This window comes from Falco rusticolus, chromosome 4 (assembly GCF_015220075.1).
Source record: "Falco rusticolus isolate bFalRus1 chromosome 4, bFalRus1.pri, whole genome shotgun sequence".
NCBI classification, from domain to species: Eukaryota; Metazoa; Chordata; class Aves; order Falconiformes; family Falconidae; genus Falco; species Falco rusticolus.
The window spans coordinates 3,592,703-3,606,419 of NC_051190.1; the positions used below are offsets into that span (position 1 = coordinate 3,592,703).

The window sequence follows — 13,717 nt, forward strand, 5'->3', positions numbered from 1 at the left end:
TCCATTCCTTTGATAGCGGTACCTCACAACTAAATAAAAATCCTCAGAATAAAAGAGTCGCCGCATCGCGAGTGTGTGTGCGATGATGAATTTGATGAGCGAGGCTCACACGGGTAACAAGTTCAGCGTCTCATCAAAACAAAAGGAGACGTCTGCTCCCCACCAGCTAGAGAAAATGCTTTCGGTTTTATTCAGGGACTTCCCCTTGTCGAGTCGCACCAGCGCACTCAGCTGCGGCGACCAGCTGCGCCCTCCCCGGCCCGCTGCTGCCCGTCGTGCAAGGGCACCGCGTTACCCGGGCGCTAACGGGTCGCGCCGTGTCAGGGGCCTGTTACACCGCCAGGAACAGCCGCCCGGAGCCGAGCACTGCCCCCCGCCTCCCCGCCCACAGCCACCGGGCCTCCCCCGCCCGTGTGCCGCAGCCGCCCCCGTTCCCCTCAGGGCGGGCGTTCCGCACAAAACCGCCCGTTCCCCTCACTGTGATTTCCGCCAGCAGCGGCCGCTCTGCAGCAGCGGCGAGGCCGGCAGCGCGGCGGTGCGGAAGCCTCCGCGCTCCTTCGCCCGGTCGCCACCCCCGCCACCCCTCACGCCGCGCAGCCCAGGGCCGGCCCGGCCCGCCGCCCCACTCGCACCCGCACCCCGGGGCTGGGGCTCCGCGGGCGGGCGCGGCCCCTGGGCGGGCTGGGGGAGGGGCACCGGGCGGGGCGGGGCCGGGGCGCTGCGTGCGCACGCGCGGCTCCGGCGGGGCGGGCTGGGGTGGCGCTGCCCGCCGGCGCGCGGCCTGCTCGTGCGGCGCGGACGGGTGCGTGGGGGCGCGCGGCTGCTGTGGCGACGGGCGGGCGGCGGCGGCCGGGCTGTGGCCGCGGGGCCTGGCCGGGACCCCCCGCTCCCCGCCCGGCTCCCCAGCGCCGCGACCCTGGCGGGGCTGCCGGCGGCGGGGCGGGGTGGGCGCTGTGTGGGGGCTGGGCCGAGGCGCCGCGCTGCTGGCCCGGGCCTAGGCCCTAGCGGGCGGGGCGGTGGGCGCTGGTTCTCCCGCCGGGGCCGGACCCGGCCCTGCGCGAAGGCCGCTCCCGGGCACCCCCCGGGGCCCACCCCCCCGGGCCGCGGCAGGGCCCTGGCGGCCCGGCCTGCGCCGTGCTGGAGCCCCGGACTCCCTGCGCCGCCCTGCGGGAGGGCTGCCCGGGTTAACGAAGAGAAACCCGCCAAGCGGTGCCTCGCTCGTCAAAATTTCTTCCCGTAATTATTGAAAACAGTTTATATTTAGGCACCGGTGTGCTGCAGTCTGTGCTTTTCTGCTCGGTCGTCTGCTTGAGTCTGGAAACGTTTCCAGCAGCCGAGGTTTCTGAGCTGAGGAGGAGAAAGAGAAGTTTCTGGGGCAGGCTATTTAAAATATCTCTCCCATTTCCTTATTGAAGAATTGTAGTGTGGGCTGAAGCAGCTCTTGAACTCCTATAATAGATAAATGGTTTACCTTTTTTATTTTTGAAAGTCTCTATTAACATTGCTAATTGCCACATTTAGCAAAACAGTGTTGGACCACATATGTAGTTTGTTCACCTTAAGTTGTATATGAACTAACTGCAAAGAGTGTGCAAGTTAGTTACTCTGTTTCCTTTAACCTTATAACTCTAAAACTTCTACTTTTATCTAAAAACATTTCCAGCTGCACCCGCACATCATCACTGCGGTGTCTGGCACAGCAGCTGCGGAATTACACCTGGACAGAGCTGTAGGATTCATTGCTGATTTGCTATTGGGAAGGGAATACCGCTGAAACATATAAAAATAGGTGCACTTTAACTCCTGAATGTTAAATGCTTTGTTTCCACTTTGTAGGAGGAAACATTTAAGAAATGGCTGAAGCGGTTTTTCATCCCCCAAGAAGGAAAAGAAGAGTTTTTGAGTCATACGACTCTCCCTTTCCTGTGGATGTAGGTGGGAAGGATTTCAGAATGTGCCGGGCTGAAATCATTAACAGTAATGTTATTGTGCGGAACCCTGATGATATTGAACAGCTTTATAACAAGGTGCTGTACCCTGTTTGCACAGTATTTTTAGTGTTTAAAATGTAGGCAAGGCATACTACTTATGTTAAAATCTGTCTGCCTTTATGCTTTCCTTCCTTTTCGGCCTCCAGTAATTCTCTTGTGTCTCCCTCCTCTCCTGGAATCATTACAAGACATACATTCTGTGTCATATCTGAAAAGTATTTTATCCCAGCAAATAAATTTTGGAATGAAGTGACATTGTGAGCTAAAATACAGCTATGAAGACTTCACATTTGTCATGTTTATTTCACCTTTCAACATTTTGTGCAACCTTGTAAAAGCATTTTCTTGTTTTTAAAGCTCAGGAGGTTGGAGAATTAATGTTTTATAAGTGTTCGTATACTTTTCACTTCAGAGTGATTTCTGCCTGAGTAATATAAGCTACGCTTAAGCCTTTTATGTCCAAGTACCATTTCACCACCATTCTTATGCAGTAGCTTTATCCATCTCTTTGTTTTCTATTATGCATTGTCACAGCTTTGATATACAGGTGTTTTCTTCTGTATCTGCTTTTGAAATTTACTTGGGGTGTCACCTGACAAGTATTTAGAACTGAGAAAAAAGACTCAACACTCTCCACTGGTTAAATCTTTGAGTTAAATCTCTTTGTAATTTGGAAAGAAGTTAATTTTTGTGTCATAATGAGGACTTTTCCTTTTCTCTGAAGGGCTATTTTGGAAAAGGTATCCTTTCAAAAAGTCGGCCGATGTACAGCATTTCAGACCCCTCACTGGTTGCTAAGTGGCAAGGTAAATTGTGCCCATTTGTACCTTCATCACTATTCTAATAGTACCTTTCACTTTTCTTTGCTCATTGAAGATATATGTTTATAAATTGCATACAGAAAAATAATCTCTACTGGGTCAGCTCAAGGATCTCTCTCTCCCCATACCTGATGATGGCCAGTACAAGATGCCTAGGAAAAATACAACAGGAAACATATGTCGATAGCTCCTTAGTGCATTCTTCTAGCCTTCACTGATTTGTTGCTTAGGAAGTCTGTAAGTAAAGGTATCATCCTTGGACTTTTCTTCATATAACTGTCCAGTTTTTCTTGGGTTTAATCAGTAGATTTATAGTGTCTGTGAAATCATGAGGCAAGAATATGTGACATTTGTAATGTGTTTATAGCCAATTACATCTAGTCTACTCTTGGTTGTTTATAGAAAGACTGTCATTCTTTATTTTTCTGTGACAGTTAACTCTCCGTAGACATCACTGGATTTTATCATATCCCTCTGTAGTTGGCTTTTTACAGGCCAGAGAAAAACACTGTATTTGGTTGTTCCTCATGTTCAAACTGTAACCTCTGTACCTTTTCTAGTTCTGCTGTGTCCTTCCTGCATACAAGTGGGACCAAAATGGCATACATTGTTGAAAATGGGGGTAATTACAGGGCTGCAGGTTACTTCAGTGATTGAAATCACAAGAAAGCATTTTTATATTGATGAAACAATGTATGATTTTTTTTTTTTCTCTATACAGGTGCTAACCTAAACTTGCCTATAATTACATCTAAAAAGTAAGTTAATTTACATTAATTCTTAGATTTTTTTAGGAAACAGATTCTGTTTGCTTACTGGTTTTCAGATTGTTGGCAGTATAAATAATAATGATGACTTCTATTTATTTTCTTTTTATTTCATTTATAAATCACATTAGAAAAACCAGAAATAGAGTAGGTGATATTGAGCATGGTTTTTCATCTAAGCTCATAGGTAATTCATTTGTAATAATATCAAGCATAATAAACTTGTTTCTTAGCTGAGGAGGAGAAGGAAGTTTCTGGGGCAGGCTATTTAAAATATCTCTCCCATTTCCTTATTGAAGAATTACAGTGTGGGCTGAAGCAGCTCTTGAACTCCTATAACAGATAAATGGTTTACCTTTCTTTTTAAAGTCTCTATTAACATTGCTAATTTGCACATTTAGCAAAACGGTGTTGGACCCCATAGGTAGTTTGTTCACCTTAAATAGTTTATGAACTAGCTGCAAAAAGTGTGCAAGTTACTCTGCTTTAATCTTATAACTCTCGAACTTTTACTTTATCTAAATTTAAAAATTATGCTCTTTCAGTCCTCAACTTTGGGTAAGACAAACAGTAGCAATATAGCTGCTGCTGCTGCTACAGTTGCTGCTGCTTGCAGAAACACTTGTCATTCTTACTTGTCTACTTAGTGATTACTTTATGTGCCAGCAAATACAGCTGAGCATCGATGCGAGTGTAATTACATTGGTGCAGAAAGTGCATCATGGTCTGTATCAGTAGAGCTCTGTAAGCGCAAATTATATGGTGATTAATCATAGGACAAAGAGGAGTCTATTTTTTCCAACAAAAAGTTCAGCACTGAATTGTATAGCTTTATTATGAGACTTCAGAGGGACTTGTATTTTATGTTGACACATGACATTTGCATTTAATTGCCTTTGTAGTTCTGCGTTACCTGGTTTGCGATTGCTGTGTTAGGATTTTATTGGGGGAAATAAAGAATACTGTAGCAGAGTTGCCCAGGTTTGAATAAGGACAGCTACACTGAGCTGCCTGTAACTGTCACGGAATGATGATTAATGTCTTCCACTGAATATTAATGTTCTCGTCCAAGGAGAAATAATTGAAGGGGTACTAAAAACTCCATGAGAATTGAAAAATATTAGAAATATTTACAGCTTTCAGCTACTATCTCACTGATGGGATTATTGTTATTTCTCAGAGATGTGAGGGTTTTGGTTAAAACTGAAGGTGGTTTCTACTTACGATTTTTACACTGGTGTTTTTGGTATGCTGTTGCTGTTTCAAAGATTGTTAAAACAGTGTTGAAGGTAGTGTTCTCAGTAGTTAGCTGTATATAATAGATGAAGAGTGTGAGAGCTCTATATACAAAGTCTTGTTGCGTATTTTAATCATGCAAGCTCTGATACCAAGATGGTTTTGCAGGGAATTCAGGCTTAAAGCTTCTATGGGAGAAGGGAATTTTTGTCTGATGAAGTTCTTGCTGCTTGAAACTATATAGCAGTAGTCCTCAATGCATGGTTCTTGTGCAGCGTTCACTAGTGGCGTTTGTTACCGCAAAAATTTGAAAGGCAAACCAAAGATCTGCAGCTTCTTGAAGACTGGAGTCCTGTTACATTGTGCATGCTTGTCTTTTGGGTAGCAGGTAGTGGGGGGTGTTCAAATTTTGTTTGTGAACTATACCAAATCTTTTTAAGGTGCTGGTTTTTATTTGTTAATTAAAGGATGTAATGCCCTAGAACTTCTCATTTATTCTACTTGTTTACTAGGTACCAGTGTCATGTTCAGTGGGCTAAAAGTATTTTGCGACAGCAAGGATTTGATGACTGCTCGGTTACCAAGATTCTCGAAAATTACACTAAACCTCTTGAGCTACCACTTTTGGAAAAGGATGGAGCTGAGCAAACCAGTAATAGTTGCAACACAATGGGCCCAAATACAGAAAATACAGAACTTTCCAGACAGTGTTCTACAGGTGCTGGGAATGTAGTAGCCCTAAGTCCTCAGAATCAGAACGAAGACCACAAGAAAGCGGGTTTGGAAGGAGATCCAGCGGCCATATGTGCCTCTAAAGAACAGGAACAAAGTGACTTGAAAGAGATAGCGGAAGCATCTTGCCAGAAGCATGGTTTTGTGCATTGCAGCTGCAAGGCTAAAGAGAGCACTGAGCAAAGATCTTGTGAGGTGATCAGATCAAAAGAATGTGCTCCAGAATATGTATTGGTGCAAGAGGAAGAAGAAGGTAGCTTATGTCCTGAAGGTGACTCAGCTCATGCGCAAGGAAATGTAAGGATAGAGTATCCTAATCTTAGAAAAATGATAGCGTCAGTGCTATTTTCAGAATTCACTATATTTTCCAGTTTAACATTTTAGTAATATAGTAAATTTTTCTTGTAGCTTATCAAGAAGGAAAAACTAGTATGCAGAAAAAATCCATTCAGGATTTTTGAATATTTACAACTCAGCTTGGAAGAGGTATGTTTCAAGTACAGTACAAGTTGTTTTGCTTTTAATCTGAAAAGTAAACATTAATCTGTGTTACAATATAATTTAATACCTGTTTCTAAGGTACAGAGTTCTCCAGTGTCTCCTAATTACTTGGATTGTCTTAGTCATTAAATTTATTTTTAATAATCTGCAATAGTTACATGATATGGTTAAAAAATATATAGGCTCCAATCCCATTTGCTTTAGATGAATATTCCCACTGAAAAAGAGACCAGTGATAGCACTTAAGTATAGAAGTGCCAGGAATATAACATTTATTTAAGTCCTGCTTTGGTTGTGCTGCTTCTAAATATATTCACATATGTTAGTTTTAACACCGTGCCTTCGGTAGTCTACAGACTAGATTATTTTTCATAATTTTTTTTTTGTAGTGCTGTGTCTGTTGAAATGTAAAGGTCATGAAGACAAATCTCAAAGAAAATCTTCAGGCAACTTGTTTGTTGTGATGACAGGATGGTTGTATAAGATTATTTTGGGCCTTTGTTCTTACATGGATTATGAACTACAAGAGTAATTATCAGTTAAACTTACTCTGTTTATTTTTTCAGGCTTTTTTCTTGGTGTATGCTCTGGGATGTTTAAGTATTTATTATGGTGAGGTAAGAGATTTGGATTAGTTTTTGGATTACTGGGGATAACATCAGTTTGGATATGTTTTGATCTGAAATTTTTACTACTGTGGCAGTATTTTATGCTGTTAATTCTGAAGCAGGAAATACCAAACAAAGTAATTAGGAAGTTTTTCTTATAAGTAATGGTATTTTGATATGTTTATGAAATATGGCTTTGAAAGTGTTAAGTTTACCAAGGCAAATATTGTTAAGCACAGTCTTTCTGTAGGGAAAGGTTTTTGTTGTAACTCAGGCAGGAAGTATGGGGAAAGCAAGTATGGGAGGAATAACATGGTAAACAGTCTCTTTCCTGAAACAGGAAAATTCCTTGGAGTTTTAAGCATTAATCTGTAAGTATATCAAGCTATTGTTAATCTAATGACAAAATAATTGAAACCTGTGCTTCTAGTTTAAGATATATCAAATTTTCCTTTAATCAAGGGCATTATGGGACTGATGGTGAAATGCTAAAAAAACCACTAAATAGAGCAGCAGGTTTCTGTCTTATATTTAGGGATTCCATAATTTATTGCCTGAAGTTCTTGCTCTTTGCAGATATTTGATATTTGGCTGTTATGCGCTACTACACACAGTATTCTATATCTGCTTAATATTAATATAGTCACGTTAATGCCTTTGTGATTTTTAGGAGCCCCTAACCATTTTGAAGCTATGGGAAGTTTTCAGCGAAGTGAAGCCTGATTTTAAAACTACCTACATGGCGTACCACTACTTCCGCAGTAAGGGTTGGGTCCCCAAAGTCGGACTGAAGTATGGGACTGATCTCTGTGAGTGGCTTTAAAAAAAAAAATTGAATCATGTGCAACTGACTTCTCTTCAGGCAGTGCAAAACTCCGGTGCCAAAGATGAATTCGGTGATGAGGAGCCACATGCCTGGAACAGGTTTTGCTGCTTGTAGTTGGCAAGAGACATTTTTGGCCAGACTATAACTTAGCAATAAAATTAGGATATGAGTGGAAAATAGCATCACATATCTAGTAGCTGAAGAGACAGCTCAAACGGCCTGTTGTTTTGCTTCGTGAGGTTAATAATTAATACAGGATTGCACTGCAATTCCCTTCCCAAGTTTCTCTGTCCCCATCTAAACCCATTTTCTGCTGTGTTACGGCCTAGAGAGGTTGTGGAGTCTCTTCTCTGGAGGAGTTCAAAACCTGCCTGGATGCAACTCAGCAGCCTGCTGTAGGTGAACAGGCTTTAGCAGGGGGTTGGACTAGATGCTTTCCAGCGGTCATTTCCAACCCCAGCCACGCTGGGATTCTGCAGTGTTAACATGATAGTCTCGGGAATAGCAAGTTTGCATCTAGATCCCAATTCTCCACGCATCTCATTGTTAGTCTCGTTTAATGGAAGTTGGGCTTCTGCTGGCTGAACTTACTGCTAAAACTTTCTCTGTACGAGTTACTATTTTTTGGGGGGGTGAGGGGAGGAGGGGGAAGGGACGTGCTTGTTTGTTAATGGTAGGGGTTTTAATCTCACAGAAAAAAATTAGTAGGGTCCATAATCCCTTGCTAAGTAATTCAAGAACTACATTCAGCTCACATCAACATGAACAGTACAGTAGTGCCTGTCATTACAGGAAAATGTGCATAACGGGAGATGTTTTTTAATGTATGCATGCAGACCAGCAGGTATTTTAATATAGTTATATAATTTGGGGGGGTGGTGTGTATTTGAGTATGTCGAGGTTGTGCTGAGCTAGTCCCTTAGCTCGGGGTGTAGGTTTGGCTGAATTAATCATTACTGCTCCTGGTACCCTGGGCTGTAGGTGGGGTTTTGCTACTGGTCGCCTGATGTGCACATGAAATTTATACTAGTTTGTTCACTGTTCACGTTTGGGTCTGAATTTGTTGTTCAGCATATCGCTGCCTTTGGATTTGTGCCAGGCAAAGGAATTGGATTAGTTTAAGGCTGGCAAGAGTTCTGCCTTACTCCTGAGCTCCTTCTTGTTCTTTGGCAGTACCTTCTTACAGCTGATATTACTACAATTGCTTATAATGAATAGTGTGCAAATCGTGGTTGTCGCTGGAATGAAGTGCTACTCGACCTTTTCCTGACAGGGGCTATGCTAGCCAGCTGTGTAAGAAAAGCTGTGCTAGTTAAAGGCCCCTCTTCAAGCTCGTGGCAAAGGGAAGACGGGAAATGCAACCATTTAGCTCTCAAGGCAGCAGTCCAGCTTCAACGAGTCTTGTGTACCCTTATATAAAGAAGGAACTTTTGGTGGCTCTGGTGGGCAGTATGTAAGAACTTGACCCGTGCCTCTCCTAAAACTTGTGGAAAATGCTTGATTGGAACAGAAATTTGATGGCTTATTGTGATCTTTTACTTCTACTCCAGTGGCTCAACTTCTTTACAAATACAGGGTTAAAAGCATGAGTCTGTTGAAGAATTCTTTATCCCACTGCAATTGCTAACTGTCCTTTGGCTCTTCTATTTTATCTTTTACCTGCCACCCCCTGCCTTCAGTCACCCTGCTGTTCCCACGGCTTTTTTTCTCTTCCTTCTCTCTCCACTTGCTGGGGCAACTTAATTCTGAGCAGAATTCAAAAGCGTTGAAGTTTTCTCTTGTGTAATTAAAACTGACAAAACATTTGGAAATATTTGTGGGCCTGGTATTAAACTCGGATGGAAACTCCGTGATTATCTAACTGAGGTGTTTCTCTCTCATTTCAGTGCTGTATCGAAAAGGCCCCCCTTTCTATCATGCAAGGTTTGAAGCTCATGTTTCTGTCTAATTTCCTAGTTCAAATCAGTAAATTTTTCTCACACAAATTTAGTATCTTCATTGGTTAAGCACATATTCTTCATGCAAAATACTTTGCCAGAGGCATTCATCCTGGGAATGCAAAAGTCCTTTTAGCAGAGGTACTAAATAACACAATTTCATTGAATTCATATAATAGTAGTAAGACATTAAAAACTAAAAAGTTTCAATGAGCATATTTAGCACTCACATGATGAATGCACTCAGGAAAGTGATTTGATTTAGTAATACTGACTTTTAAAAATATATAGTATGAATAATTTGTGTAATTTGGGAGAAAAAACTTCTAAGGGATGATAATTGTCTTTATTTGTTAGCGAGGCAGGTTGAACTCCTAGATAATAAATTGGTTATAAATGTCAGATGGGCATCTGTAAGAGAATGCTACAAACATTAGCAGAAGGGTGGGGAGGGAAAGTGCCAGTGAGCATATTCACAACTTCACCTTTTCTCCTCTTTTCCTAGTAGAAAGAGACTTGTTTCACAACTTGCTTACTGCATGCTGGCATACTGTTTAACGCCAGTTTTTAGGTTCTGATTCTTAAGTTTCATGATCTTCCTGAAAGAGTAGTTTTCTTTCTGTGACTCGGCCTATCTGCTTTGTTTTCCAGTTACTCTGTTATTGCTGAATTAGTTGATGATAATTTTGAAGGTTCTCTTCGTAGACCACTCAGCTGGAAGTCTTTGTCTGGGTTGAACCGAACAACTGCTAATGCTTCTAAGGTAAGTGTAAGATGCTAGTTCTAAAATAGCTTTAAAACGATAAATGTACAGTTTAGTTCCAAAGAACAGGGAGTGGGAGTGAGGCTGGAAAGAGAATCCTCCTGTTTCTGGTCTGCTGAAGAACGTGTTGAGTTGCCAGTAGGCAAGCAAGTTTCCTTTGTCAATATCCAGATGAATTCTGGAAGAAGCTTATTAAAGTCTTGTCACCTGTTAAAAGTTGTGTGAGGAACAGAAGGAAGACCCGAGGGACACTTCTTTCCCACTTGCCACTTCTGTTTTTAAAGTCTTCTCCATCTACCAGGATTTTCTTTTGAAGGGTGAAACTGAAAGTTTCCAAAAAATTTTCACTGTGATAGAGCCTCAAACATAGTGCTTCCACACTCCCAGCTGGGGTGCTCAGGTGTTGTGTTACCATTCTAGTTTATCTTATGGCAGTTGTATGCTTTGATAAGTAAAACGAGATATGTGTATCAGCTCTCCCCAACCTGGCTGGCAGAACACACCTCGTAGGAGACTTGGTAGCTGCATTTCTAACGAATCTAAAACTTGTCTAGAAAGAAATGGGTTGAAATGAATGTACTCATGTTTTCTGTTAACAGGAACTTATGTTATGCTATTTGATTAGACCTTCTGACATGACTGAAGAAGAGATGTCGACACCAGAATGTATGAAAAGAATTAAGGTTCAGGTGAGTAATTATTTCTCTCCTTTGGCAGTGTGGCTTTGCCTTGGGGCAGCTGGACAGCTGACTGTAAGGGCCTCCTTGGAACTGTTGCTTGCTCTTTAGCATGCTTTGGTTTTTGCACGCGTAACTGTGATAAAATAACTAGATTTCCTTTGTGCCCCGTCCGTGCACAAAGGAGTGCATTGCAGGCTTTTTAAAGACTTAAGATCTAATCGAAATTTTAATGTTGTTGCTACTGTGAATTGTGAGCATTTGCATGGGGAAGCAGGGATACCCACAGAGACTGTAAGGTTAATGCTTGTTTAAAAATTAAGGGAGAAAAAATGTGAGACACCAGCTCACTTCAGGAACAAATGTAGTCCTCTACTAAAATTTCTCAGTGGTCGCATGATATATGTCAATTTGCTAAAGGTTTAATCTCCATCCCTCACTGGCTCTCTGTAGCTTCCCCACCCCCAATAATCGCTGTTTTTTATTTCAGGAACTGATTGTATCTCGTTGGGTTTCTTCTCGTGAGCGCAGTGAGCAAGATGAATTTTAACTGACTGTATAGGAAAAACTTAGTATTTTTGAAACCACTTCTTGTTGGTTTTTTACCTGATCTTCTCACGATGAACCATTGCCTCAGAATGGTTTCTATCGACATACTCAGCTGGTATGTATAAATTCTATTTAAAACGAGGTAAATCCTGTTTACTGGAGAGAATGTTGTACTGAAAAACACAAGTGAACTATAATAATGCATTTGAAGGGGAAAAAATTAAACCTGTGTTCTGACTCAAAATACTTGTTTGTTCCCTTAAAACTGATAAATGTGTATGTTTGCGTGGTGGCTACTCTGCAGTGATTAGTAATGGTACTTCTACTATTATGACAGATCCAGGCATTAGTGCTGAATAGGCACTGTGGCCTGCAGAGCCACTGAAGTGCAAAACCCGTCTGCCTGAAAGCCTAAGCAATGGGGGATTGAACATTTTCTGGGAATACCTCACAGGTTCTTCAGTGTTGAACTTGGGAGCTGTAAGGCTATCTTAATTTCCTGGCTCAGCCCAAGGTCCTACATTTCTTCAGAAATGAGAATTTAAACTTGATAGTCCTTTAACTGGTTTTTAACTGGGTTTTAACTTGTTAAAAAACAGCAGCAATTCCAGCCAGTCAAGTAGCCTTTTGGGATGCCTGTGGTACCATTCTTCTTCAAACAAAACCTGACTTCATAGCCTTGCTGAAGTTGCACAAGCTTAGATTTGGGGAGAGATCTGGTTTTTGCATTGTTGAGCATTGTAACACGCTGCTGTTAGGTGCCTAGACCCTGGAATTTAGTGGCTTATTTTCACAACCACTGATGAGAATTGAGGAACTTCCCTCAGAACGTGCAAGGATTTAAATTAATTCTGGAGTCAAAGCACCTAACGGCAAAGTTAGGTGTTAGGCATCTTTCTCCATTTGGGTAAAATGTCTTTCTTCCTTTGGGATTTGCAGCACAAGATTCCTCCCTGAGAGTAAAATACCCTGACCACAAGTTGATGCCCTTTACTTTTGTTGAGAATGGGTTACTGTGCAGAAAATAACGATGATTTGCTGAGCTAGTGAGGGGAAGTCAGCTTCTCTGGCTTGGCCAGTGTAAGTCTCAGTTTCATCACTGCTTTTCTTTTATCCAGCAACTACAACAGTCTGTATGTTTGGTGGTTGGTTTTTTTCATAGTGCTTTCGTAGCTCTCTGTGCCCTGGCCTGTCGTTATGTGGTAGAACAGACTGGGAGGCACCACGGCGTTTGTATAGTGAGGTACAGGGCAGTGCTGAGCCGTTCTGCCCTGCCACACTAGGTGCCTGCTATTTTCTAACTTCTCCGTAAGGTTTAATCACCTAGACTGCAGGCTCCCAAACATGATGTTTACTATTGCTAAGACACATTCGGAAAACCAACCAACCAACCCAGCAGGTATTCAGCTGTCTTTCAAGTAGAGCCAGGAGGTTTAAGTATCAACTACCCTGCATTTTAAGTGTTGCTGCTTTAGATTCAGGCATTTGAATTCCATCTTGGTGTTTGAACAATAGGCTTCCTTGTTTCACTACGCTGTTAAGATGTTTATTCCCCCCCTCCCTTTGCTACAACAGTAAGGAGACGTTATAGCTGGTGACAACGACAGAGTTTTGGATTTTCTTTCTGCTGTTTTCATTCACTACAAAAGGGGGTTTGCCTCCTGGTCACAGATTTTCCAGAGCTGGTAAAAATTCTGTCAACTTGGACTGTTCCCACCAAACGCAAAACCACACTCTTGTTTACTTAGGCAGTTTAGATTGTAAAGCCATGTCCTGAATGCAGGAAACTGTAGGCAAAGTGGAAGATCTTCTTGTCTTTGCTTTCATTTAATAGAACTTGTGCTGGAAAGATGTAAAATGAAAAAGTTAATTGCGTAACAGCTTCTTTAAGCTGGACAGGTATGTATGCATTGACTGTACGTGGCAAGGTGTTTTTATTTCTACCTGCAGATCAGCACTGTTGTAGCAAATAACTTGCATTAGATAGTTGTACCATGGCACTGATACTTGCCATTGTGTTTATATTTTACCATTTTAAATACAATATTTAAATGAGGTATGGGCTCTGATTTGCTCAGAAGTAGCATAGCACAGTTACTTTGTAAGCTAAATCCTAGTCAAAGAATTCTGACTTGCACTAGGAGCAGGTGGATGGGAGGTCTCTTAGCAGCAGAATTGCGCGTTTCAAGCTGATCTCTATTGTGTTGTGTTTTTTTAATATGCTTTTAAAGGATCTATAACTTAGAATTTAGCAAGAAGTGGAAGAACATGAAGGGGGAAGTATGTGAAGTGTGTTGGCACTTAAAAAG

The 13,717-nt window shown here is 42.0% G+C and overlaps 1 protein-coding gene across 3 annotated transcripts; it reads left to right on the forward strand.

The window, feature by feature from the left end:
• Nucleotides 1-729: 729 nt before the first annotated feature.
• TSEN2 (tRNA splicing endonuclease subunit 2) lies at nucleotides 730-11,652 on the forward strand. 3 transcript variants are annotated; one of them, XR_005103810.1, is made up of 12 exons: nucleotides 730-802; nucleotides 1,837-2,027; nucleotides 2,716-2,797; nucleotides 3,534-3,570; nucleotides 5,328-5,844; nucleotides 5,956-6,033; nucleotides 6,615-6,665; nucleotides 7,327-7,465; nucleotides 9,369-9,405; nucleotides 10,071-10,182; nucleotides 10,808-10,871; nucleotides 11,350-11,368. XR_005103810.1 is itself a non-coding variant. In XM_037384667.1 (12 exons), exons 2-12 carry the CDS (start codon nucleotides 1,854-1,856, stop codon nucleotides 11,407-11,409), a joined length of 1,377 nt encoding a protein of 458 aa, XP_037240564.1. In that variant the 5' UTR covers nucleotides 730-802; nucleotides 1,837-1,853; the 3' UTR covers nucleotides 11,410-11,652. The 3 variants fall into 3 exon arrangements, 2 of the variants coding, with proteins under 2 accessions (XP_037240564.1, XP_037240565.1); XM_037384667.1 differs by having other exon boundaries at nucleotides 10,782-10,871; nucleotides 11,350-11,652; XM_037384668.1 differs by lacking the exon at nucleotides 730-802 and adding an exon at nucleotides 854-1,236 and having other exon boundaries at nucleotides 10,782-10,871; nucleotides 11,350-11,652.
• Nucleotides 11,653-13,717: the final 2,065 nt, after the last annotated feature.